This window comes from Fringilla coelebs (genome assembly GCF_963513975.1).
Source record: "Fringilla coelebs genome assembly, contig: SCAFFOLD_380, whole genome shotgun sequence".
NCBI classification, from domain to species: domain Eukaryota; kingdom Metazoa; phylum Chordata; class Aves; order Passeriformes; family Fringillidae; genus Fringilla; species Fringilla coelebs.
This window is the reverse complement of record NW_028167470.1, coordinates 15,441-42,000: the sequence shown is the minus strand read 5'-3', so window position 1 is coordinate 42,000 and position 26,560 is coordinate 15,441. Positions and strand designations below refer to the sequence as shown.

Here is a 26,560-nt window from a genome sequence, read left to right as displayed (position 1 = left end):
GGGGTGGTTTTTTGGGGGCCTTTTGGGGTTTTTTTGGGGTGGGTTTTTTGGGTTTTTTTGGGGGTTTTTTTGGGGTGGTTTTTTGGGGGTTTTTTGGGGAGTTTTTTTGGGGTGTTTTGGGGCTTTTTTGGGGGGAGGGGTTTTGGGCTTTTTTGGGCTTTTTGGGGTTTTTTTTGGGAGTTTGGGGGAGTTTTTTTTGGGGTGTTTTGGGGCTTTTTGGGGGGAGGGGTTTTGGGCTTTTTTGGGCTTTTTTGGGGTTTTTTGGGGGGATTTTTTGCGGGAGGTGGTTTTTTGGGGTGGGGTGGTTTTTTTGGTTTTTTGGGGTTTTTTTGGGGTTTTTTTGGGTTTTTTTTGTGGGGGGTGCTTCTTTTTGGGAGTTTTTTTGGGGTTTTTAGAGGTTTTTTGGGGGAGGGGTTTTGAGGGTTTTTTGGGGTGTTTATTTTTGGTTTTTTTCAGGGTTTCTTCGGGGATTTTTTTTTTTGGTTTTTTGGGGTTTTTGTGGGGGAAAATTTGGGGTGTTTTGGGTTGGTTTTTTTGGTGGGGGGTACTTATTTTTGGGGTTTTTTTTTGGGTTTTCTTGGGGTGGTTTTTTGGGGTTTTTTTGGGGGGGTATTTTTCTTGGGAGGGGTTTTTTTGGGGTGGGGGGTTTTTTTTGGTTTTTTGGGGGGTTTTTTTGGGGGGAAGTTTTTGGGGTTTTTTGGGGGGGGCGGGGTCTGACAAAGCCACGCCTCCCCCCCTTCCCCTCCCCCAGCTGTCGGGGCTGACGACGTCGACGAACGAGATGATCCTGAGCCACCTCTTCACCCAGGTTTGGGGCTTTTTGGGGCATTTTGGGGATTTTTGGGGCATTTTGGGGCATTTTGGGGCTTTTTGGGACTTTTTGGGATTTTTGGGGGCGTTTTGGGGCATTTTGGGGATTTTTGGGGGTCCCAGGGTGGGGGGATGATCCTGAGCCACCTCTTCACCCAGGTTTGGGGCATTTTGGGGCTTTTTGGGGCATTTTGGGGCTTTTTGGGGCTTTTTGGGGTCCCAGGGTGGGGGGATGATCCTGAGCCACCTCTTCACCCAGGTTTGGGGCGTTTTGGGGCATTTTGGGGCTTTTTGGGGCTTTTTGGGGTCCCAGGGTGGGGGGAGGATCCTGAGCCACCTCTTCACCCAGGTTTGGGGTGTTTTGGGGCATTTTGGGGCTTTTTGGGGCTTTTGGGGGCTTTTTGGGGTCCCAGGGTCGGGGGATGATCCTGAGCCACCTCTTCACCCAGGTTTGGGGTGTTTTGGGGCATTTTGGGGCTTTTTGGGGCTTTTTGGGGCTTTTTGGGGTCCCAGGGTCGGGGGATGATCCTGAGCCACCTCTTCACCCAGGTTTGGGGCGTTTTGGGGCATTTTGGGGATTTTTGAGGCTTTTTGAGGCTTTTGGGGGCTTTTGGGGGCATTTCGGGGCTTTTTGGGGCTTTTTGGGGCTCTTGGGGTCATTTTTGGGGTTTTTTGGGACTTTTTGGGGCTTTTTGGGGTCCCAGGGTCGGGGGATGATCCTGAGCCACCTCTTCACGCAGGTTTGGGGCGTTTTGGGGCATTTCGGGGCTTTTGGGGGCATTTTGGGTCATTTTTTGGGTTTTTTGGGACTTTTTGGGGCTTTTGGGGGCATTGTGGGGCATTTTGGGGCTTTTTGGGGCTTTTTGGGGCTTTTTGGGGGTCCCAGGGTGGGGGGAGGATCCTGAGCCACCTCTTCACCCAGGTTTGGGGCATTTTGGGGCTTTTTGGGGCATTTTGGGGCATTTTTGGGGTTTTTTGGGACTTTTTGGGGCATTTTGGGGCATTTTGGGGCATTTTGAGGCTTTTTGGGGTCCCAGGGTCGGGGGATGATCCTGAACCACCTCTTCACCCAAGTTTGGGGCGTTTTGGGGCATTTTGGGGCATTTTTGGGTTTTTTTGGGACTTTTTGGGGCATTTTGGGGTATTTTGGGGCATTTTGGGGCATTTTTGGGGTTTTTTGGGACTTTTTGGGGCATTTTGGGGCTTTTTGAGGGTCCCAGGGTGGGGGGAGGATCCTGAGCCACCTCTTCACCCAGGTTTGGGGCGTTTTGGGGCATTTTGGGGATTTTTGGGGCTTTTGGGGGCATTTCGGGGCTTTTGGGGGCTTTTTGGGTCATTTTTGGGGTTTTTTGGGACTTTTTGGGGCATTTTGGGGATTTTTAGGGCTTTTTGGGGGTCCCAGGGTGGGGGGATGATCCTGAGCCACCTCTTCACCCAGGTTTGGGGCTTTTTGGGGCATTTTGGGGATTTTTGAGGCTTTTGGGGGCTTTTGGGGGCTTTTGGGGGCATTTCGGGGCTTTTTGGGGCTTTTTGGGGCTTTTGGGGCATTTTGGGGATTTTTGAGGCTTTTGGGGGCTTTTGGGGGCTTTTGGGGGCATTTCGGGGCTTTTTGGGGCTTTTTGGGGTTTTTTGGGGCTTTTGGGGGCATTTTGGGGCATTTTGGGGGTCCCAGGGTGGGTGGAGGATCCTGAGCCACCTCTTCACCCAGGTTTGGGGCTTTTGGGGCATTTTGGGGCTTTTGGGGGCTTTTTGGGACTTCTTGGGGATTTTGGGGCTTTTTGGGGGTCCCAGGGGGGAATTTGGGCTGGGGGTCACTCAGGGTCACTCAGGGGTCAGTGGTCACTCAGTGGTCACTCAGGGGTCACCCAGGGGTCACTCAGGGGTCAGTGGTCACCCAGGGGTCACTCAGGGGTCACCCAGGGGAGAGGGGTCACTCAGTGGTCAGTGGTCACCCAGGGGTCACTCAGGGGTCACTCAGGGGTCACTCTGGGGTCACTCAGGGGTCACTCAGGGGTCAGTGGTCACCCAGGGGTCACTCAGGGGTCACTCAGGGGTCAAAGGTCACTCAGGGGTCACTCTGGGGGTCCCCAGGACGAGCTGGCCGCCGCCCCTCCCCCCGTCCGGCGCGTCCGGGAGCACCTGGCGGCCACGCCCAACCCCGCCCTGCTCTGGAGCATGTACACCAGGTGAGGGGGCGTGGCCAGCCGCCCGGGGGGCGTGGCCTGCCCGCCGGGGGGCGTGACCCGCCTCGTGGGGGGTGGGGTGGTCGGGAGGGGGCGTGGCCCCCCAAATGGGCGGGGTTTCCTCCCCTTTTGATTTAATCAGGGAGTGGGCGTGGCCTCGGTGGGCGTGGCTGTGTTGGGTGTGGCTTTAGAGGGGGTGGGGTTGCAGCCGTGGGGCGGGGCTGAAGGGGGAAAGGGGTGTGGCCAGAGGGGGAGGGTCTAAAAAGTGGGTGTGTCCTGGGAGGGGAGGCTGGTGTGAAGGGGTGTGGCCAAGGTGGGCGGGGCTAACGTGTGGCTCCACCCCCTCAGCCGTGCTGACCTGGGCCTGGAGCGGAGCGGGGCCGGGAGCCTGCAGTGAGTGACCAATGAGTGACCACTGACCACTGAGTGACCCCTGAGTGACCACTGAGTGACCACTGACCCCTGAGTGACCCCTGAGTGACCACTGAGTGACCCCTGAGTGACCCCTGAGTGACCACTGAGTGACCACTGAGTGACCCCTGAGTGACCACTGACCCCTGAGTGACCCCTGAGTGACCACTGAGTGACCAATGAGTGACCCCTGAGTGACCCCTGAGTGACCCCTGAGTGACCAATGAGTGACCACTGAGTGACCCCTGAGTGACCACTGACCCCTGAGTGACCCCTGAGTGACCACTGACCCCTGAGTGACCCCTGAGTGACCCCTGAGTGACCCCTGACCCCTGAGTGACCACTGACCACTGAGTGACCACTGAGTGACCACTGAGTGACCACTGACCCCTGAGTGACCACTGAGTGACCCCTGAGTGACCACTGAGTGACCACTGAGTGACCCCTGAGTGACCATTGAGTGACCACTGAGTGACCCCTGAGTGACCCCTGAGTGACCACTGAGTGACCACTGAGTGACCACTGACCCCTGAGTGACCCTGAGTGACCACTGAGTGACCCCTGAGTGACCACTGACCCCTGAGTGACCCCTGAGTGACCCCTGAGTGACCCCTGAGTGACCACTGCCCCCTGAGTGACCCCTGAGTGACCCCTGAGTGACCCCTGAGTGACCACTGAGTGACCACTGACCCATGAGTGACCCCTGAGTGACCACTGACCCCTGAGTGACCCCTGAGTGACCACTGACCCCTGAGTGACCCCTGAGTGACCCCTGAGTGACCACTGAGTGACCACTGAGTGACCGCTGACCCCTGGGTGACCCCAGAGTGACCACTGACCCCTGAGTGACCCTGAGTGACCCCTGAGTGACCCCGAGTGACCCCTGTGTGACCTTTGACCCCCAGGTGCCCCGCCCTGCTGGTGGTCGGTGACCACGCCCCCCACGAGGACGCTGTGGTGAGTGGGGGAGGGGCCGCTGGGGTGGGAGGGGCTTGGTCGGGGGGGTGTGGTCAGCCTGGCCCCGCCCCCAGCCCCGGCCACGCCCCCCTGACCGCTCGGCCACGCCCCCCAGGTGGAGTGCAACGCCAAACTGGACCCGACGCAGACGTCGTTCCTGAAGGTGACCTTTGACCCCGAGTGACCCTGAGTGACCACTGAGTGACCACTGAGTGACCAATGAGTGACCAATGAGTGACCAATTACCCCTGAGTGACCACTGAGTGACCACTGATGGCTGAGTGACCACTGAGTGACCCCGAGTGACCACTGAGTGACCACTGAGTGACCACTGAGTGACCAATGAATGACCCCTGAGTGACCCCTGAGTGACCTTGAGTGACCCCTGAGTGACCCTTGACTGACCCCTGAGTGGCCGTAGTGGTCACTCGGGGTCAGGGGTCAGTGAGTGACCCCTGAGTGACCCCTGAGTGACCCCTGAGTGACCCCTGAGTGACCCTGAGTGACCCCTGAGTGACCCTGAGTGACCCCTGAGTGGCCGTAGTGGTCACTCGGGGTCAGGGGTCAGTGAGTGACCACAGAGTGACCACAGAGTGACCCTGAGTGACCACTGACCCCTGAGTGACCCCTGACTGACCCCTGACTGACCCCTGACTGACCCCTGAGTGACCTTTGAGTGACCTTTGAGTGACCCCTGACTGACCCCTGAGTGACCCCTGAGTGGCCGTAGCGGTCACTCGGGGTCAGAGGTCACAGAGTGACCACGCCCCTTGCAGATGGCCGACGGGGGCGGGCAGCCGCAGATCGCCCAGGTGAGGTCAATGGGTGTGGTCGGGGGGCGTGGCCAGCGCCAGGGGGGCGTGGTTATCCCCTGGGGGGTGTGGTCATCCCCCGGGGGGTGTGGTCATCCCCTGGGGGCGTGGCTGGCGCTGACCACGCCCCTCCCGCAGCCCGCCCGGCTGACCGAGGCCATCAAGTACTTCCTGCAGGGGATGGGCTACAGTGAGTCAGCTCATTAATATGCATGAGGGGCTCGTTAATATGCATGAGGGGCTCATTAATATGCATGAGAAACGCAATGTGCACCGACAGGCTCATTAATATGCGCCGAGGGCTCATTAATATGCATGGTGAGCTCGTTAGTACGTGTGGTGTGCTCATCGATATGCACGAGCGGCTCATTAATATGCATGAGAAGCGCAATGTGCACCGACAGGCTCATTAATATGCATGGTGAGCTCGTTAATATGTGTGGTGTGCTCATCGATATGCACGAGCGGCTCATTAATATGCATGAGAAGCGCAATGTGCACTGATGGGCTCATTAATATGCGTGGTGGGCTTGTCAATATGCATGGCGGGCTCATTAATATGCATTACAGACTCATTAATATGCAGGGTGTGCTCATTAATATGCATGCGTGGGTCATTAATATGCATGAGAAGCTCAATGTTCATGGCAGGCTCGTTAATATGCGTGATGGGCTCATTAATATGCCTGGTGGGCTCATTAATATGCATGGTGTGCTCATTAATAGGCATGGTGTGCTCATTAATATGCACGAGGGGCTCATTAATATGCATGAGAAGCAATATATGTGCACTGACGGGCTCATTAATATGCATGGAGGCCTCACTAATATGTGTGGTGTGCTCATTAATATGCATGAGGGGCTCATTAATATGCATGAAAAGCACAATCTGTTCTGGCGGGCTCGTTGATATGCGTGGTGGGCTCATTAATATGCATGATAGGCTCATTAATATGCATGGTGAGCTCGTTGATGTGCGTGGTGTGCTCATTAATATGCGTCAGGGGCTCATGAATATGCACAAGAAGCGCTATGTGCACTGAAAGGCTCATTAATATGCGTGGTGGGCTCATTAATATGCGTGGTGGGCTCATTAATATGCGTGGTGGGCTCATTAATATGTGTGGCGGACCCATTAATATGTGTGGTGTGCTCATTAATATGCATGGTGGGCTCATTAATATGCATTAACACCAGGAGTAAAGGGTGTGGCTTGGGGAAGGGGGCGTGGCTGAAGCAACGGGGCGTAGCTTGAGAGGGCGAGGGTGTGGCTTGCATGGAGGTGGGGTCAATGGGGAGTGGGCGGGGTTAAACAGGGAATGGGCGTGGTTCGGTGGGGAATGGGCGTGGTTTGGAGGGGAGGGGGCGTAGCTGGGCGGGGCAGGACTCAGATGTAAAGGGGCGTGTCTCAGTCGGGAAGGGGTGTGGCTCAGAGTGGACAGGGCGTGGCTCAGAGCAGAGGGGGCGTGTCTCTGGGTGGAGGGGGCGTGTCTCTCGGTGGAAGGGTGCCAGGCTCGTATCGAAAGGGGCGTGTCTTGGGGCAGAAGGGGCGTGTCTCAGAGCAAAGGGGGCATGTCCCACTGCAGAAGGGGCGTGTCTCAGAGCGCAGAGGGGGCGTGTCTCAGAGGGAAGGGGGCATGTCCCACGGCAGAAGGGGCGTGTCTCAGAGCGCAGAGGGCGTGTCCCGTGGCAGAAGGGGCGTGTCTCAGAGGGAAGGGGGCATGTCCCACGGCAGAAGGGGCGTGTCCCAGAGCGCAGAGGGCGTGTCCTGTGGCAGAAGGGGCGTGTCTCAGAGGGAAGGGGGCATGGTTAGGCGCAGAGGGGGCGTGTCTCAGAGGGAAGGGGCGTGGCTCAGAGTGGAGGTGGCATGGTTAGGCGCAGAGGGGGTGTGTCTCAGAGGGAAGGGGGCGTGTCCTTTGGCAGAAGGGGCGTGTCCCGTGGCAGAAGGGGCGTGTCTCAGGGGAAGGGGGCATGGTTAGGTGCAGAGGGGGCGTGTCTCAGGGGAAGGGGGCATGACCCTCGGCAGAGGGGCGTGTCTCGGTGGGAAGGGGCAGGTCCCTCGGCAGAGGGGCGTGTCTCAGGGGGAAGGGGCGTGTCCCTCGGCCGAGGGGCGTGTCCCAAGCCAGCCCCGCCTCCCGCAGTGGCCGCCTCCGCCATGACGCGCCTCTCGCGCTCCCGCACCGGCTCCGTCACGGCGGGCGAGGCCGAGCGGGGCCGCAGCCGCACCCTGAGCCGGGGCAGCACCGGCAGCGGGGCCCCCCAAAAACCCCCCGAGTGACCCCCCAAAAACCCGAGGGACCCCCCAAAACCTCCTGAACCCCCCTGAACCCCGCAAAACCCCCCGCACCCTGAGCCAGGGCAGCACCAGCAGCGGGGCCCCCCAAAAACCCGAGTGACCCCCGGGACCCCCGAGTGACCCCCGGGACCCCCCCAAAACCCGAGTGACCCCCCAAAACCCCCCACACCCTGAGCCGGGGCAGCACCGGCAGCGGGGCCCCCCAAAAACCCCCCGAGTGACCCCCAAAAACCCGAGGGACCCCCGAGTGACCCCCGGGACCCCCAAAAACCCGAGTGACCCCCAAAAACCCCCCGAGTGACCCCCTGAGCCCCCCGGGACCCCCAAACACCCCCCGCACCCTGAGCCGGGGCAGCACCGGCAGCGGGGCCCCCCAAAAACCCCCCGAGTGACCCCCGGCACCCCCCGAGTGACCCCCAAAAACCCGAGGGACCCCCGGGACCCCCGAGTGACCCCCAAAAACCTCCTGAGTCACCCCCGGGACCCCCAAACACCCCCTGAGCCCCCCAAAAACCCCCTGCACCCTGAGCCGGGGCAGCACCGGCAGCGGGGCCCCCCAAAAACCCCCCGAGTGACCCCCAAAAACCCGAGTGACCCCCGGGACCCCCCCAAAAACCCCCTGAACCCCCAAAAACCCGAGTGACCCCCAAAAACCTCCTGAACCCCCCCAAAACCTCCTGAGCCCCCCAAACACCCCCCGCACCCTGAGCCGCGGCAGCACCAGCAGCGGGGCCCCCCAAAAACCCCCCGAGACCCCAAAGACCCAAGTGACCCCCAAAGACCCCCGGGACCCTCAAAGACCCCCTGAACCCCCTGGGACACCCCGGGACCCCTCCCCATGTGACCACTGAGACCCCCTGGGACCCCCCCAGGATCCATCCGGGACCCCAATATTCCCCCCCCCCCAGGGACCCCCTCCCCCTCCCCCTGGGACCCCCAGTGACCCCCCCAGGATCCGGGACCCCAACCCCCCCCCCAGTGACCCTTGAGACCCCTGGGACCCCCCAGTGACCCCCCCAATGCCCCCCCACCCTCCCCCTGGGACCCCCAGGCCCCCCCCAGGATCCATCCGGGACCCCAACATCCCCCCAGCCCCCCCCCGTGCCCCCCTCCCCTCCCCCCCTTCCCCAGGACCCCCAGTGACCCCCCCAGGATCCACCCGGGACCCCCCTGGGACCTCCCAGTGACCCCCCCGTGCCCCCCCCCCCCCTCCCCAGGACCCCCGGGCCCCCCCAGTGACCCTTGAGACCCCTGGGACCCCCCCGGGCTCCCCCCCAGAGCCCCCCCGGTGACCCCCCCGGTGCCCCCCCCGTGCCCCCACCCCCAGGACCCCCGGGCCCCCCCACCCCCCCCCCCCGGACCCCCGGTGACCCCCCCGTGCCCCCCCCCCAGGACCCCCAGGACCCCCGGTGCCCCCCCCCCCCTCCCCATGACCCCCGGGCCCCCCCAGTGACCCCCCAGTGCCCCCCCCCCCAGGACCCCCAGGACCCCTGGGCCCCCCCAGAGCCCCCCCGGTGCTCCCCCCGTGCCCCCACCCTCCCCAGGACCCCCAGTGACCCCCCCAGTGACCCCCCCGTGCCCCCCCCGGGCCCCCCAGGACCCCCGGGCCCCCCCCGGTGACAATAAAGGCTGAAAGCAGAGACAGAAACGGGTCCGTGTGTGCGGGACTGGGGGAACTGGGACGGACTGGGAGAACTGGGGGGGACTGGGAGGGACTGGGGGGGACACTGGGGGGACTGGGGGGGACTGGGAGGGGATTGGGGGGGACTGGGAGGGACTGGGAGGGACTGGGAGGGACACTGGGAGCACTGGGGGGGACTGGGGGGACACTGGGGAGGACTGGGGGGGCACTGGGAGGGACTGGGAGGGACACTGGGGGGGACTGGGGGGGACTGGGGGGACTGGGTGGGGCACTGGGAGCACTGGGGGGGGACTGGGAGAACTGGGGGGGACTGGGGGGGGACTGGGTGGGGATTGGGGGGGCACTGGGGTACTGGGGGGGACTGGGAGCACTGGGAGGGGACTGGGAGGGTGACTGGGGGCACTGGGGGGGGACTGGGAGCACTGGGGGGACTGGGAGAACTGGGGGGGGAACTGGGGGGGGCACTGGGGGCGATTGGGGGACACTGGGGGGGCACTGGGAGGGACTGGGGGGGACTGGGAGAGGATTGGGAGGGACTGGGATGGACTGGGGGAGCACTGGGGGGGACTGGGAGGGGATTGGGGGGGACTGGGCGGGACACTGGGGGGGACTGGGAGGGGATTGGGAGCACTGGGGAGGACTGGGGGGGGACTGGGAGAACTGGGGAGGGAACTGGGGGGGCACTGGCGGGGATTGGGGGACACTGGGGGGGCACTGGGAGGGACTGGGAGGGAACTCGGAGCACTGGGGGGGACTGGGAGGGGATTGGGGGGGCACTGGGGGGGACTGGGGGACACTGGGGGGGCACTGGGGTACTGGGGGGGACTGGGAGCACTGGGAGGGGACTGGGAGGGTGACTTGGGGCACTGGGGGGGATTATGGGACACTGGGGGGACTGGGGGACACTGGGGGGGCACTGGGGGGGAACTGGGAGCACTGGGAGGGGACTGGGAGGGTGACTGGGGGCACTGGAGGGACTGGGAGGGGACTGGGAACACTGGGGGGGGACTGGGAAGACTGGGGGGGGGAACTGGGGGGGCACTGGCGGGGATTGGGGGACACTGGGGGGGACTGGGGGGGCACTGGGAGGGACTGGGAGGGGACTGGGGGGGGACTGTGAGGGACACTGGGGGACACTGAGAGCACTGGGGGGGACTGGGGGCACTGGGGGGACTGGGAGGGGACTGGGTGGGGATTGGGGGGGCACTGGGAGCATTGGGGGGGACTGGGTGGGACTGGGAGGGAACTGGGAGCATTGGGGGGGACTGGGGGGGACTGGGAGAACTGGGGGTGCACTGGCGGGGATTGGGGGGGCACTGGGAAGGACTGGGAGGGACACTGGGGGGGCACTGGGGTACTGGGGGGGACTGGGGGGGAACTGGGAGCACTGGGAGGGACTGGGGGGGGGACTGGGAGAACTGGGGGGGCACTGGCGGGGATTGGGGGACACTGGGGGGGACTGGGGGGGCACTGGGAGGGACTGGGAGGGGACTGGGGGCACTGGGAGCACTGGGCGGGGATGGGGGGACACTGGGGGGGCACTGGGAGGGACTGGGGGGGACTGGGAGAGGATTGGGAGGGACTGGGATGGACTGGGGGGGCACTGGGAGCACTGGGGGGGACTGGGATGGACTGGGGGGGACTGGGGGGGACTGGGAGGGACACTGGGGGGGCACTGGGGGACACTGGGGGGGAACTGGGAGCACTGGGAGGGGACTGGGAGGGTGACTGGGGGCACTGGGGGGACTGGGAGGGGACGGGGGGGGTGAAACCGCCCCAAAGCCCCACAGGTGGAACCGCCCCAAAACCCCACAGGTGGGGCAGCCCCAAACCCCACAGGTGCGGGCAGTTACACCAATCAGCAGCCAGGGATGATTTTTGGAGGCTGCAGAGTTACAGGTAAGGGTTCAGGTGGGTTTTTTGGGGGTTTTTAGGATGTTTTAGGGGTTTTTTTAAAATATTTTTGCAAGCGTTTTTTCAGGAGTTCTCTGGGGAGGTTTAGGACGCTTTTTGGGGCTTTTCAGGGCTTTTTAAAATTTTTTTTTTCGGGTGTTTTGTTAAGGGCTGCCTCGCTGTTAATTAGATTTTTTTAGGGGTGTTTTGGGGCTTTTTTAGGGCTGCTTAAAAGGTTTTAGGGTTTTTTGAGGAGTATCGAGGGTATATGGAGGAATTTTTTAGGACTTGGGTGTTTCTAAGGTTGTTTTGGGAATTTTTTAGGGTTTCTTTTAGGATCTTTTTGGGGCATTTTAAAGATTTTAGGGACGTTCTTAGAACTCCTTTAGGGATTTTTTTAAAGGTTCTTTGGGGATTTTTAGGGGTGTTTTGGGGGCTTTTAAAATAGGGTATTTTTGGGGTATTCTGAGGGTGGTTTAAGGATTTTTAGGGATTTTTAGGGGTGTTTTGGGGGCTTTTTAAAATAGGGTATTTTTGGGGTATTCTGAGGCTGGTTTAAAGTTTTTTAGGGATTTTTTTAAAGGTTCTTTGGGGATTTTTAGGGGTGTTTTGGGGGCTTTTTAAAATAGAGTATTTTTAGGGTATTCTGAGGCTGGTTTAAGGTTTTTGTGGGATTTTTTTAAAGGTTCTTGGGGGATTTTTAGGGGTGTTTTGGGGGCTTTTTAAAATAGGGTATTTTTAGGGTATTCTGAGGCTGGTTTAAGGTTTTTTAGGGATTTTTTGAAAGGTTCTTTGGGGATTTTTAGGGGTGTTTGGGGGGCTTTTTAAAATAGAGGATTTTTAGGGTATTCTGAGGCTGGTTTAAGGTTTTTTAGGGATTTTTTTAAAGGTTCTTTGGGGATTTTTAGGGGTGTTTTGGGGGCTTTTTAAAATAGGGTATTTTTGGGGTGTTCTGAGGCTGGTTTAAGGTTTTTTAGGGATTTTTTTAAAGGTTCTTTGGGGATTTTTAGGGGTGTTTGGGGGGCTTTTTAAAATAAGGTATTTTTGGGGTATTCAGAGGCTGGTTTAAGGTTTTTTAGGGATTTTTTTAAAAGGTTCTTGGGGGATTTTTAGGGGTGTTTGGGGGGCTTTTTAAAATAGGGTATTTTTAGGGTATTCTGAGGGTGGTTTAAGGTTTTTGTGGGGTGTTTAGGACACTCTGAAAATTAGGGTATTTTTGGGGAATTTATGGGATTTTTTGGGTCCTTTTGGGACACGGCAGAGGCTCAGGGGCAAAGGGGGGGCTTGAGGGTGGCACACAGGGGCTGAGAGGGGGCTTGAGGGGCAAAAAGGGGGACTTGAGGGGGAAAGGAGAGGGAAAAAGGGTGACATAGGGGAGCTGAGGGGGGGCTTGAGGGGCAAAAGGAGCTGAGGGGCAGCTGAGAGGGGGCTTGAGGGGCAAAGGGGGGGCTTGAGGGGCAAAGGGGGGACTTGAGGGTGACACACAGGAGCTGAGAGGGGGCTTGAGGGGCATATGGGGGGTTTGGGGGTGACAGAGCCTGAGGGCTGGGGGGCAAAAGAGAGGGATTAAAGGTGACACAGAGGGGCTGAGAGGGGGATTGAGGGGCAAAGGGGGTCTCGAGGGTGACCCACAGGAGCTGAGGGGCAAAAGGGGGGCTTGAGGGGCAAAGGAGAGGGATTCAGGGTGACACAGAGGGGCTGAGAGGGGGCTTGAGGGGCAAAGGGGGTCTCGAGGGTGACCCACAGGAGCTGAGGGGCAAAAGGGGGGCTTGAGGGGCAAAGGAGAGGGATTCAGGGTGACACAGAGGGGCTGAGAGGGGGCTTGAGGGGCAAAGAGGGGGCTGAAGGGCAAAGGGGAGTGGCTAAGGGTGACACACCGGAGTCGAGGGGCAGCTGAGAGGGGGATTGAGGGGCAAAGGGGGGATTGAGGGTGACACCGAGGGGCTGAGAGGGGGCTTGAGGGGCAGAGGGAGGGCTAAAGGTGACACACAGGAGCTGAGGGGACATTTGAGGGGCAAAGGGGGGGTCTTGAGGGTGACACACAGGAGCTGAGAGGGGGCTGAGGGGCACGGGGGGGGCTCGGGGGTGACAGACAGGAGCTGAGGGGGGGCTAAAGGTGACACACAGGGGCTGAGGGGCAGCTGAGAGGGGGCTTGAGGGGCAAAGGGGGGGCTTGAGGGTGACACACAGGAGCTGAGGGGGGGCTTGAGGGGCAAAAAGGGGGACTTGAGGGGCAAAGGAGAGGCAAAAAGGGTGACACAGAGGGGCTGAGAGGGGGCTTGAGGGGCAAAAGGTGACACAGAGGAGCTGAGGGGCAGCTGAGAGGGGTCTGGAGGGGCAAAGGGGGGGCTGAAGGGCAAAGGGGAGTGGCTAAGGGTGACACACCGGAGTCGAGGGGCAGCTGAGAGGGGGATTGAGGGGCAAAGGGGGGCTTGAGGGTGACACCGAGGGGGTGGGAGGGGGCTTGAGGGGCATGGGGGGGCTTGGGGGTGACAGACAGGAGCTGAGAGGGGGCTTGAGGGGCAAAAAGGGGGACTTGAGGGGCAAAGGAGAGGGAAAAAGGGTGACAGAGGGGAGCTAGGAGGGGGCTGAGGGGCAAAGCGGGGACTTGAGAGTGACAGAGCCTGAGGGCTGGGGGGCAAAAGAGAGGGATTAAAGGTGACACAGAGGGGCTGAGAGGGGGCTAAAGGTGACACACAGGGGCTGAGGGGCAGCTGAGAGGGGGCTGTGGGGCAAAGGGGGGGCTGAAGGGCAAAGGGGAGTGGCTAAGGGTGACACACAGGAGTCGAGGGGCAGCTGAGAGGGGGATTGAGGGGCAAAGGGGGGGCTTGAGGGTGACACCGAGGGGGTGGGAGGGGGCTTGAGGCGCCTGGGGGGGCTTGGGGGTGACAGACAGGAGCTGAGGGGGGGCTAAAGGTGACACACAGGGGCCGAGGGGCAGCTTGAGGGGCACTGTGGGGTCTCGAGGGTGGCAGAGGCTGGGAGCTGAGGGAGGAGCAGGGAGAGGGGACAGTGGGTGACACACAGAGATGCTGAGGGTGGCAGGGGCAGCGGGAGGGTGACACCGAGGGGCTGAGAGGGGGCTTGAGGGGCAAAAGGTGACACAGAGGAGCTGAGGGGCAGCTGAGAGGGGGCTTGAGGGGCAAAGGGGGGGCTTGAGGGGCAAAGGGGGGGCTTGAGGGTGACAGACAGGAGCTGAGAGGGGGCTTGAGGGGCATATGGGGGGGTTTGGGGGTGACAGACAGAGGCTGAGGGCTGGGGGGCAAAGGAGAGGGAATAAGGGTGACACAGAGGGGCTGAGAGGGGGCTTGAGGGGCAAAAAGGGGGACTTGAGGGGCAAAGGAGAGGGAAAAAGGGTGACAGAGGGGAGCTGAGGGGCAAAAAGGGGGGCTTGAAGGGCAAAGGAGAGGGATTCAGGGTGACACAGAGGAGCTGAGAGGGGGCTTGAGGGGCAAAGGGGGGACTTGAGGGTGACACACAGGAACTGAGGGGGGGCTGAGGGGCATGGGGGGGCTCGGGGGTGACAGACAGGAGCTGAGGGGGGGCTAAAGGTGACACACAGGGGCCGAGGGGCAGCTTGAGGGGCACTGTGGGGTCTCGAGGGTGGCAGAGGCGGGGAGCTGAGGGAGGAGCAGGGAGAGGGGACAGTGGGGGACACACAGAGATGCTGAGGGTGGCAGGGGCAGCGGGAGGGTGACACCGAGGGGCTGAGAGGGGGCTTGAGGGGCAAAAGGTGACACAGAGGGGCTGAGGGGCAGCTGAGAGGGGTCTGGAGGGGCAAAGGGGGGACTTGAGGGGCAAAGGGGGGGCTTGGTGGTGACAGAGGCTGAGGGCTGGGGGGCAAAGGAGAGGGGCTAAGGGTGACACCGAGGGGCTGAGAGGGGGCTTGAGGGGCAAAGGGGGGGCTGAAGGGCAAAGGGGAGTGGCTAAGGGTGACACACCGGAGTCGAGGGGCAGCTGAGAGGGGGATTGAGGGGCAAAGGGGGGATTGAGGGTGACAGACAGGAGCTGAGGGGGGGCTAAAGGTGACACACAGGGGCTGAGGGGCAGCTTGAGGGGCACTGTGGGGTCTCGAGGGTGGCAGAGGCTGGGAGCTGAGGCAGGAGCAGGGAGAGGGGACAGTGGGTGACACACAGAGATGCTGAGGGTGGCAGGGGCAGCGGGAGGGTGACACCGAGGGGCTGAGAGGGGGCTGGGGGGCAAAAGGTGACACAGAGGAGCTGAGGGGCAGCTGAGAGGGGTCTGGAGGGGCAAAGGGGGGGCTTGAGGGGCAAAGGGGGGGCTTGAGGGGCAAAGGGGGGGCTTGAGAGTGACAGAGCCTGAAAGCTGGGGGGCAAAAGAGAGGGGCTAAGGGTGACACAGAGGGGCTGAGGGGGGACTGAGGGGCAAAGGGGGTCTCGAGGGTGACACACAAGGGCTGAGGGGCAAAGGAGAGGGAATAAGGGTGACACAGAGGGGCTGAGAGGGGGCTGAGGGGCATGGGGGGGCTCGAGGGTGACACACAGGAGCTGAGGGGCAAAAAGGGGGGCTTGAGGGGCAAAGGAGAGGGATTCAGGGTGACACAGAGGGGCTGAGAGGGGGCTTGAGGGGCAAAGGGGGGGCTGAAGGGCAAAGGGGAGTGGCTAAGGGTGACACACCAGAGTCGAGGGGCAGCTGAGAGGGGGATTGAGGGGCAAAGGGGGGGCTTGGGGGTGACACCAAGGGGCTGAGAGGGGGCTTGAGGGGCATGGGGCAGCTGGAGGGTGACACCGAGGGGCTGAGAGGGGGCTTGAGGGGCAAAGGAGAGGGGCTAAGGGTGACACACAGGAGCTGAGGAGGGGCTGAGGGGCATGGGGGGGCTCGAGGGTGACACACAGGGGCTGAGGGGCAAAAGGGGGCCTTGGGGGCAAAGGAGAGGGATTCAGGGTGACACACAGGAGCTGAGAGGGGGCTTGAGGGGCAGCATTTTAAGGGTTTAAATGTGCATTTCAGGGCACTTCATTCTGTACCTTGGGACCAGGTAACTCAGAGAAGGGTGAGCCTGGCATCTCCCTCACCCTTATACTGCCAAGGAGGCTTTTATTTATTTATTATTTTTGTTCACAATATGGATTACCCTAATTAGCAGTCCCATGGAGACTTACACTAATCACATCATTAATATTCTTCTTCTCAGCAGTCATCAAGGCTACCTGGGCGACACCTGTAGGAATAATTATGTAAGTGAGCAGCAAATTACCCGATTCTTCCTAAGCACAAAGTTTCATTTCTTACCAGTTTTCTGAAGTTTTATTTCTTACCGGTTTTCTGAAGTTTCATTTCTTACCGGTTTCCTGAAGTTTTATTTCTTACCAGTTCTCTGAAGTTTTATTTCTTACCGGTTTTCTAAAGTTTTATTTCTTGCCGGTTTTCTGAAGTTTTATTTCTTGCCGGTTTTCTAAAGTTTTAGTTCTTACCGGTTTCCTGAAATTTTATTTCTTGCCGGTTTCCTGAAGTTTTATTTCTTACCAGTTCTCTGAAGTTTTATTTCTTACCGGTTTCCTGAAGTTTTATTTCTTGCCGGTTTTCTGAAGTTTTATTTCTTACCAGTTTCTTGAAGCTTTATTTCTTGCCAGTTTTCTAAAGTTTTATTTCTTACTGGTTTCCTGAAATTTTATTTCTTGCCGGTTTCCTGAAATTTTATTTCTTGCCGGTTTTCTGAAGTTTTATTTCTTGCCGGTTTTCTGAAGCTTTATTTCTTACTGGTTTCCTGAAGTTTTATTTCTTACCAATTTTCTAAAGTTTTATTTCTTACCGATTTCCTGAAATTTTATTTCTTGCCAGTTTCCTGAAGTTTTATTTCTTACTGGTCTTCTGAAATTTTATTTCTTACCGGTTTTCTTCTCCAAGTAGTTGTGGCAAAAAGAAAGTGCTGTTATTTCACTAAAGAGTTTTTTTTTTTCTCTCTCAAGCCCTTAACCCCCTGAAATCCAAATCGGAGGAGCCAAACCAGCTGCAGCTGCTCCGAGGGCTTTTATACCCGGTGGGATTTGCCCCCTCCCTTTTCCTGGGTGTGGTGGGAATGAGGGGTGGGCACAATCAGGGGTATATTAACCCCAGCCTTGGCTGGGGGGCTTCACTTCATCTTCAGGCTGTGCTGGGGTAAGTGCTGTCCTTTTGTTTCAGTGAAGAGGTGTTTTCTGCAGGTGCTTTTGGACATCTAAAATAATAGAAGTTTTGAAGATACCGGAAGAAAGCAGCATTGAACACAGGGAGTATTTAAGTTCATCATTTTGGGTTGTGTCTTCAGGGGTGGTAAAGTGCTTTTGTAATTCCTGGTTTTGTTCTTATTTTGTTGGTTTTTATTTATTTTTTTTTCAGGAGGAGTGCAGCTTCCAGAAACTCCAGGCTGGGTCAAGTACAGCACGTTTTTCAGCAGATTCGTCGTGTCCCACAAGGTATCTGCCCAGGGTCCAAGGTGATTTTTGGGATTGAGGCTTCAGGTGAGTTGAGGATTGTGATGAGGAGAGGGAGGGTGAGCAGGTGTCTGGTTAGGAGTTATTGGGGGGGGTTGAAGGCAGCAGTGTGAGAAAGGGTGTCTGTTTGAGGGGCCCCCAAAGTGTTTTTACATGTGTAGTGGAGATATTCCCAGGTCTTAGAGCACACAAACTCCTCCACTGCACTCAGATGAATGCCATCTAATTTTCCTTTCTCTAACCCAGGTGCCACTCAGGATAACAGGCACAGCCTTGGAATCAGGATGCAGCTGGAGGCTCAAGACCCAGGTGTGCTCAGGTGAGGGTAAGTAGCTGACTTGCTGGGATTTGGCCCACATAACCCTGAACTCATACGTTGTTTTTTGTTTTCTTTATTGTAGCTGAGCTAAGAGGCCATCACGGGTCCCTCTGAGGCAGACGGATTTCAGGTCCAATGTGGATTCACATCACCGGTCATCCTAAAGATAAGTTGGGGGCCACGCCCTGGAGGTGGGAGGATGGGAGAGTAGTGGGTTGGAAATTCCTGGGACAGATTTAAAAATTAGCAGAGGGTGAAGAGATGTCCTCTAAGAGGCCCCTTAGGACAGCTAAAGGGAGAGGGTCTGCTGTTGATTGCAGCTGTAGGGTATGCGGTGCAGAACAGCTCCGGTCTGTGTTGTGTTGTCTGGTGTCCTGTGTTACCTCGTGTGTTTTTGGGGTACCTTGGGTCAGATATCTCTGCCTTTTCCTCTTGAGGCCCTCACCATGAGTATCAGCCATCATCTCTGGCTTCTCAAATGCTCGCACTTCTCGGCACAATGCCAATATCATCTGTTCTTTTACCTGTGGGCTCGGCCACATCCGAGTCACATCTCAGCAGCATCGAGTCAGGTGTGTTTTGAGGCTTTGTTTCCAGGTGTATCACCATCCATCCTTTCCAGCTGTGAGCTGTACATTCAGGGCCTTATAAGATGGTATGATATGGAGAGCATTTTAAATGTAGCATTGTCTCACAGGCATCTTGGTCATCGTGACCAACAGTTCTTAGGTCACTCTGTTCCAGTCTTTTCTTCTGCTCCTTAGTGGAGCCTCCTCCATCCACTGTCATCTTAGCATCGGTCATCTCCTTTTGCATCCTCGTGGTCCTTGCCATTATTAATCCTGCCAGGAACTCTTCCCTTATCCTTGTGTCCCTCTGTTTGTAGCATAATGTGTTGTGTTTACTGTCTCCATGTTTGTCATGTCCTGTGTCACGGGTGTCTGCGCGTATTTGTGCCGGAGCTGCTCTGCCCTGCTGCATAGCTTGGTGGAATAGAAGTCCCAGAGACTTGATATTTGTAGTGTGGGGTTTAGTTGGACTCTAGATGGGATTTGTAGATGGACACAAGATGTTTGCAGCTGTGAAGTTATCCTGCAGCACTTTGACTTCTGTCCTCACTTTCTTTCAGATGCAGAAGGATAAAATCCAGGGCAGCGTGCCCCATCCTGGGTGAGGAGGTTCCCCCGAGCAGGTCAGTCAGTGTTTGTCTCTGCAGGGGGAGTGTAAATGGTGACTGTGTTACAGCACTGTTCTTTTTCTCTCTTTTTAGGAGGCAAATCTGGATACCAGCAGTCAAGGTGAGCACTGGAGAGAAGCAGTTGTTATTGCTCAGGTCTCTGTTTCTGGTGCAGCTCTAAGTTTCCATTCTCATTTGTGCCCTTTAGGCAATCCTCTCTGCCAGGCCCCCAGCACCGATCGGGTTTGCTGCTCCTGTGAGCCCTGTGGATGTGTTACAGGACTTGGTGATGAAGCCTCAGCCTTTTCAATTTACAGGTGCCACCCAGGTAGCCCTTGGCAATTTCCTTAGAGTTGTGGTGAGTCGGGGAGGTCGGGAGAAGGGGGTGAGGCTCAACTCAGGTGTCAGCAATGCCCTATCACCTTGTCTGCCCTTATCCCAGGTGCACCCTGCCACAATGGTGTTGGCCTCTGAGCAAGCCTGAAGCCTGGGGCCTGAGGAGCCGGGCATTCTCAGGAGAATGGTGAGTAGCAGAATTGTGTTTTGGTCGCTGTGCTGCTGAGGTTGTGCATTGATGTTTGGTTTCCTTTCTCTAGGCAGACTCAGAGACAACAGCCTGGTGACAGCAGGGATTTCCCAGATGGCCAGGTGGCCTTCTTGTGCACCTGACACAGACTGGCATGCCCAGATGTCTGAAAGATAAGTAGAGGGCTGGGACCCACAGAGGGGATGAAAGTGGGGTGCTGGGGTGGGACCCACCGGGAGGGGATTTTGATTTGGCTTTGGAGATGGAGGTGTCCATGAAGTGGCCCCTTAGGGCACATAAAAGGAAAGTCTCACTTTTGATGGCAGAGCTGAGGTGCGCAGGGCAGAGCAGTCCCGGTGTGTGTCGTGTCACTTGTCTATTGTGCTTTCTGTGTTGTTTGTCTATCTCATGTCTTTTACCTTAGGCCTTTGAGAGGCTTATCAGAAACCATTCTTGGAATCTGTGATCTCTGTGTTCTTTATGTTCTTTTTCCTGGCATCAATGCCATGGAACTCTTGACTCGGGAGCTCAGACAGGCATCAGAATCTCTTCTCTCTTTAGATGCATCCATTCCCATGTCTTTCCAGGTCTTGTTCTGAGCTGTCTGGACAGCTGCACCTGGCATAGATCCACTATGGCAGATTAGGACTTGTTAGAATGTGAGGTCAGGTAGAGGAGTCTGGCTGTAGGATTCTCAGGCATCCATCTTTGCAGTTCTTGGAATAAATCATTCAGTTAGCATCTTCTTCCTCCAGGGTTCTCTGAGCCTCATCAGCCCACCATCAGTCTCATCTCAGTTATCTCATTTTGCCTTCTCTCAGTCCTTGCAGTCATTTTCCTTGTCTTGTGCTTTCTGACCCTGTTGTGTCCCCATTGTTTGTCCCGTCCTGTCCTGTGTCACGGGTGTCTGCACAGGTTTGTGCTGGAGCTGCTCTGCCCTGCTGCATAGTGTGGTGGTATAGGAGATGTCCCTGGGACTTGAAATTGGTAATGTGGGGTGTAGTGGGACTCTAGATAGGATTTGTAGATGGACACAAGATGTCTGGGGCTCTTCAGTTATCCTGCAACACTTTGACTAGTGTGCTCCCTTTTTTATCAGATTTATCTGGATTAAATCTGTGCCAGAGTGCCCCATCCCAGGTGAAGGGGTTACCCCTGAGCAGGTCAGTCCATGTTTGTCTCTGCAGCAGAAATGTAAATGGTGACTGTGTTACAGCACTGTTCTTTGTCTTTCTTTTCAGGAGGTAAATCTGGATACCAGCAGTCAAGGTGAGCAGTGGAGAGAAGCAGTTGTTATTGCTCAGATCTCTGTTTCTGGTACAACTCTAAGTCTCCATTCTCATTTGTGCCCTTTAGGCAATCCACTCTGCCAGGCCCCCATCCCCAGCTGGCCGATGGATCGGGTTTGCTGCCCCTGTGAGCCCTGTGGATGCATTAGAGGACTCGGTGATGAAGCCTCAGCCTTTTCTATTCACAGGTGTCACACAGGTAGATTTTGGCAACTGCTGAGGTGATGTGGTGAGTCCGGGAGGTAGGGAGAAGGGGGTGAGGCTCAACTCAGGTGTCAGCAGTGCCACATCACCTTGTCTGCCCTTAACCCAGGTGCACCCTGTGACAATGGTGTCAGCCTCTGAGCAAGCCTGAAGCCTGGGGCCCGAGGAGCCGGGCATTCTCAGGAGAATGGTGAGTAGCAGAATTGTGTTTTGGCTGCTGTGCTGCTGAGGTTGTGCATTGATGTTTGGTTTCCTTTCTCTAGGCAGACTCAGAGACAACAGCCTGGTGTCAGCAGGGATTTCCCAGATGGCCAGGTGGCCTTCTTGTGCACCTGACACAGACTGGCATGCCCAGATGTCTGAGAGATAAGTAGAGGGCCAAGACCCACAGAGGGGATGAAAGTGGGGTGCTGGGGTGGGGCCCACTTGGAGGGGATTTTGATTTGGCTTTGGAGATGGAGGTGTCCATGAAGTGGCCCCTTAGGGCACATAAAAGGAAAGTCTCACTTTGGATGACAGAGCTGAGGTGCGCAGTGCAGAGCAGTCCCAGTGTGTGTGGTGTCACTTGTCTGTCATGCATTCTGTGTTGTTTGTCTATCTCATGTCCTTTACCTTTTGCCTTTGAGAGGCCTATCAGAAACCATTCTTAGCATCTGTGATCTGTGTTCTTTATGTTCTTTTTCCTGGCATCAATGCCATGGAACTCTTGACTCGGGAGCTCAGACAGGCATCAGAATCTCTTCTCTCATTAGATGCATCCATTCCCATGTCTTTCCAGGTCTTGTTCTGAGCTGTCTGGACAGCTGCACCTGGCATAGATCCACTATGGCAGATTAGGACTTGTTAGAATGGTGAGGTCATGTAGAGGAGTCTGGCTGTAGGATTCTCAGGCATCCATCTTTGCAGTTCTTGGATAAATCATTCAGTTAGCATCTTCTTCCTCCAGGGTTCTCTGACCCTCATCAGCCCACCATCAGTCTCATCTCAGTTATCTCATTTTGCCTTCTCTCAGTCCTTGCAGTCATTTTCCTTGCCTCGTGCTTTCTGTCCCTGTTGTGTCCCCATTGTTTGTCGTGTCCTGTCCTGTGTCACGGGTGTCTGCACAGGTTTGTGCTGGAGCTGCTCTGCCCTGCTACATAGCCTGGTGTGATAGGAAAAGTCCTGGGGCCTTGAAATTTGTAATGTGGGGTGTAGTTGGACTCCAGGTGGGATTTGTAGATGGACTGACGTTGTGTGGAGCTCTTAAGTTACCCTACAGCACTTTGACTATTGTCCTCACTTTTTTTTCAGATTCATCTGGATTAAATCTGTGCCAGAGGGCCCCATCCCAGGTGTGGGGGTATTCCCTGAGCAGGTCAGTCGTTGTTAGTCTCTGCATGGGGGATGTAAATGGTGACTGTGTTACAGCACTGTTCTTTGTCTTTCTTTTCAGGAGGTAACCCTGGATACCAGCAGTCAAGGTGAGCAGTGGAGAGAAGCAGTTGTTATTGCTCAGGTCTCTGTTTCTGGTACAACTCTAAGCTTCCATTCTCATTTGTGCCCTTTAGGCAATCCTCTCTGCCAGGCCCCCATCCCCAGCTGGCCGATGGATCGGGTTTGCTGCTCCTGTGAGCCCTGTGGATGCATTAGAGGACTCCGTGATGAAGCCTCAGCCTTTTCAATTCACAGGTGTCACCAAGGTAGATTTTGGCAACTGCTGAGGCGATGTGGTGAGTCCGGGAGGTAGGGAGAAGGGATGAGGCTCCCCTCAGGTGTCAGCAGTGCCCTGTCACCTTGTCTCCCCATAACCCAGGTGCACCCTGCCACAATGGTGTCGGCCTCTGAGCAAGCCTGAAGTGTGGGGCCCGAGGAGCCGGGCATCCTTAGGAGAATGGTGAGTAGCAGAATTGTGTTTTGGTCACTGTGCTGCTGAGGTTGTGCATTGATGTTTGGTTTCCTTTCTCTTGGCAGACTCAGAGACAACAGCCTGGTGACAGCAGGGATTGCCCAGATGGCGAGGTGGCCTTCTTGTGCACCTGACACAGACTGGCATGCCCAGATGTCTGAGAGATAAGTAGAGGGCCAAGACCCACAGAGGGGATGAAAGTGGGGTGATGGTTGGGACCCACCGGGAGGGGAATTTGATTTGGCTTTGGAGATGGAGGTGTCCATGAAGTGGCTCCTTAGACCACATGAAAGGAAAGTCTCACTTTTGATGACAGAGCTGAGGTGTGCAGGGCAGAGCAGTCCCGGTGTGTGTGTCGTATCACTTGTGTATGTTGCCTCCTGTGTTGTTTGGGTATGTCCTGTGTTTTACCTTAGTCCTTTGAGGGACCTTTTAGAAACCCTGGCATCATTCTTAGCATCTGTGGACTCTGTGTTCCTTGGCCTGGCATCAGTGCTATAGAACTTTTGACTCAGGAGCTCAGACTTGCATCAGAATCTCTTCTCTCTTCAGAAGCATCCAGTCCCATGTCTTCTCAGGTCTTGTTCTGAGCTGTATGGACAGCTGCACCCTGCAAGGATCCACTATGGCAGGTTAGGACTTGTTAGAATGTGAGGTCAGGTAGAGGATTCTGGCTGTAGGATTCTCAGGCATCCATCTTTGCAGTTCTTGGAATAAATCATTCAGTTAGCATCTTCTTCCTCCAGGGTTCTCTGAGCCTCATCAGCCCACCATCAGTCTCATCTCAGTTATCTCATTTTGCATTCTCTCAGTCCTTGCAGTCTTTTTCCTTGCCTCGTGCTTTCTGTCCCTGTTGTGTCCCCATTGTTTGTCACGTCCTGTCCTGTGTCACGGGTGTCTGCACAGGTTTGTGCTGGAGCTGCTCTGCCCTGCTGCATAGCCTGGTGTGATAGGAAAAGTCCTGGGTACTTGAAATTGGTAATGTGGGGTGCAGTTGGACTCCAAGTGGGATTTGTAGATGGACTGACGATGTGTGGAGCTTTTAAGTTACCCTGCAGCACTTTGACTATTGTCCTCACTGTTTTTTCAGATTCATCTGGATTAAATCTGTGCCAGAGTGCCGCATCCCAGGTGAAGGGGTTACCCCTGAGCAGGTCAGTCATTGTTTGTCTCTGCAGCAGAAGTGTAAATGGTGACTGTGTTACAGCACTGTTCTTTGTCTTTCTTTTCAGGAGGTAAATCTGGATACCAGCAGTCAAGGTGAGCAGTGGAGAGAAGCAGTTGTTATTGCTCAGATCTCTGTTTCTGGTACAACTCTAAGTTTCCATTCTCATTTGTGCCCTTTAGGCAATCCACTCTGCCAGGTCCCCATCCCCAGCTGGCCGATGGATCGGGTTTGCTCCTCCTGTGAGCCCTGTGGATGCATTAGAGGACTCCGTGATGAAGCCTCAGCCTTTTCAATTCACAGGTGTCACACAGGTAGATTTCGGCAACTGCTGAGGAGATGGGGTGAGTCTGGAGGTAGGGAGAAGGGACGAGGCTCAACTCAGGTGTCAGCAGTGCCACTTCACCTTGTCTGCCCTTAACCCAGGTGCACCCTGTGACAATGGTGTCAGCCTCTGAGCAAGCCTGAAGCCTGGGGCCTGAGGAGCCGGGCATCCTTAGGAGAATGGTGAGTAGCAGAATTGTGTTTTGGTCACTGTGCTGCTGAGGTTGTGCACTGATGTTTGGTTTCCTTTCTCTAGGCAGACTGAGAGACAACAGCCTGGTGTCAGCAGGGATTTCCGAGATGGCGAGGTGGCCTTCTTGTGCACCTGACACAGACTGGCATGCCCAGATGTCTGAGAGATAAGTAGAGGGCCAAGACCCTCAGAGGGGATGAAAGTGGGGTGCTGGGGTGTGACCCACCGGGAGGGGATTTTGATTTGGCTTTGGAGTTGGGGGTGTCCACAAAGTGGCTCCTTAGGCCACATAAAAGGAAAGTCTCACTTTGGATGACAGAGCTGAGGTGCGCAGGGCAGAGCAGTCTCAGTGTGTGTCGTGTCACTTGTCTGTCGTGCTATCTGTGTTGTTTGTCTATCTCATGTCTTTTACCTTAGGCCTTTGAGAGGCCTATCAGAAACCATTCTTGGCATCTGTGATCTGTGTTCTTTATGTTCTTTTTCCTGGCATCAATGCCATGGAACTCTTGACTCGGGAGCTCAGACAGGCATCAGAATCTTTTCTCTCTTTAGATGCATCCAGTGCCATGTCTTTCCAGGTCTTGTTCTGAGCTGTCTGGACAGCTGCACCCTGCCAGGATCCATTATGGCAGATTAGGACTTGTTAGAATGGTGAGGTTCGGTAGAGGATTCTGGCTGTAGGATTCTCAGGCATCCATCTTTGCAGTTCTTGGAATAAATCATTCAGTTAGCATCTTCTTCCTCCAGGGTTCTCTGAGCCTCATCAGCCCACCATCAGTCTCATCTCAGTTATCTCATTTTGCATTCTCTCAGTCCTTGCAGTCATTTTCCTTGCCTTGTGCTTTCTGTCCCTGTTGTGTGCCCATTGTTTGTCATGTCATGTCCTGTCCTGTGTCACGGGTGTCTGCACAGGTTTGTGCTGGAGCTGCTCTGCCCTGCTGCATAGCCTGGTGTGATAGGAAAAGTCCTGGGGCCTTGAAATTGGTAATGTGGGGTGTCGTTGGACTTCAGGTGGGATTTGTAGATGGACTGACGATGTGTGGGGCTCTTAAGTTATCCTGCAGCACTTTGACTATTGTCCTCACTTTATTTTCAGATTCATATGGATTAAATCTGTGCCAGAGGGCCCCATCCCAGGTGAAGGGGTATTCCCTGAGCAGGTCAGTCATTGTTTGTCTCTGCAGGGGGAGTGTAAATGGTGACTGTGTTACTGCGCTGTTCTTTGTCTTTTCAGGAGGTAAATCTGGATACCAGCAGTCAAGGTGAGCATTGGAGAGAAGCAGTTGTTATTGCTCAGATCTCTGTTTCTGGTACAACTCTAAGTTTCCATTCTCATTTGTGCCCTTTAGGCAATCCTCTCTGCCAGGCCCCCATCCCCAGCTGGCCGATGGATCGGGTTTGCTGCTCCTGTGAGCCCTGTGGATGCATTAGAGGACTCCGTGATGAAGCCTCAGCCTTTTCAATTCACAGGTGTCACACAGGTAGATTTTGGCAACTGCTGAGGAGATGTGGTGAGTCCGGGAGGTAGGGAGGAGGAGCAGCGAGGCTCCCCTCAGGTGTCAGCAGTGCCACTTCACCTTGTCTCTCCTTAACCCAGGTTCACCCTGCCACAATGGTGTCGGCCTCTGAGCAAGCCTGAAGCCTGGGGCCTGAGGAGCCGGGCATTCTCAGGAGAATGGTGAGTAGCAGAATTGTGTTTTGGTCACTGTGCTGCTGAGGTTGTGCATTGATGTTTGGTTTCCTTTCTCTTGGCAGACTGAGAGACAACAGCCTGGTGACAGCAGGGATTTCCCAGATGGCCAGGTGGCCTTCTTGTGCACCTGACACAGACTGGCATGCCCAGATGTCTGAGAGATAAGTAGAGGGCCGAGACCCACAGAGGGGATGAAAGTGGGGTGCTGGGGTAGGACCCACCGGGAGGGGATTTTGATTTGGCTTTGGAGATGGGGGTGTCCATGAAGTGGCTCCTTAGGGCACATGAAAGGAAATTCTCAATTTGGATGGCAGAGCTGAGGTGCGCAGGGCAGAGGAGTCCCCGTG

General features: G+C 56.4%; 1 protein-coding gene across 1 annotated transcript; it reads left to right on the top strand.

Annotated features, from left to right (window-relative positions):
• Positions 1-746: 746 nt before the first annotated feature.
• Positions 747-8,219, top strand: LOC311165817 (protein NDRG2-like). The gene is made up of 8 exons (XM_084227322.1): positions 747-808; positions 2,902-2,996; positions 3,342-3,386; positions 4,310-4,361; positions 4,477-4,524; positions 5,138-5,173; positions 5,312-5,363; positions 7,315-8,219. Exons 1-8 carry the CDS (start codon positions 782-784, stop codon positions 7,449-7,451), a joined length of 492 nt encoding a protein of 163 aa, XP_084083448.1. The 5' UTR covers positions 747-781; the 3' UTR covers positions 7,452-8,219.
• The last annotated feature ends 18,341 nt before the right edge of the window (positions 8,220-26,560 follow it).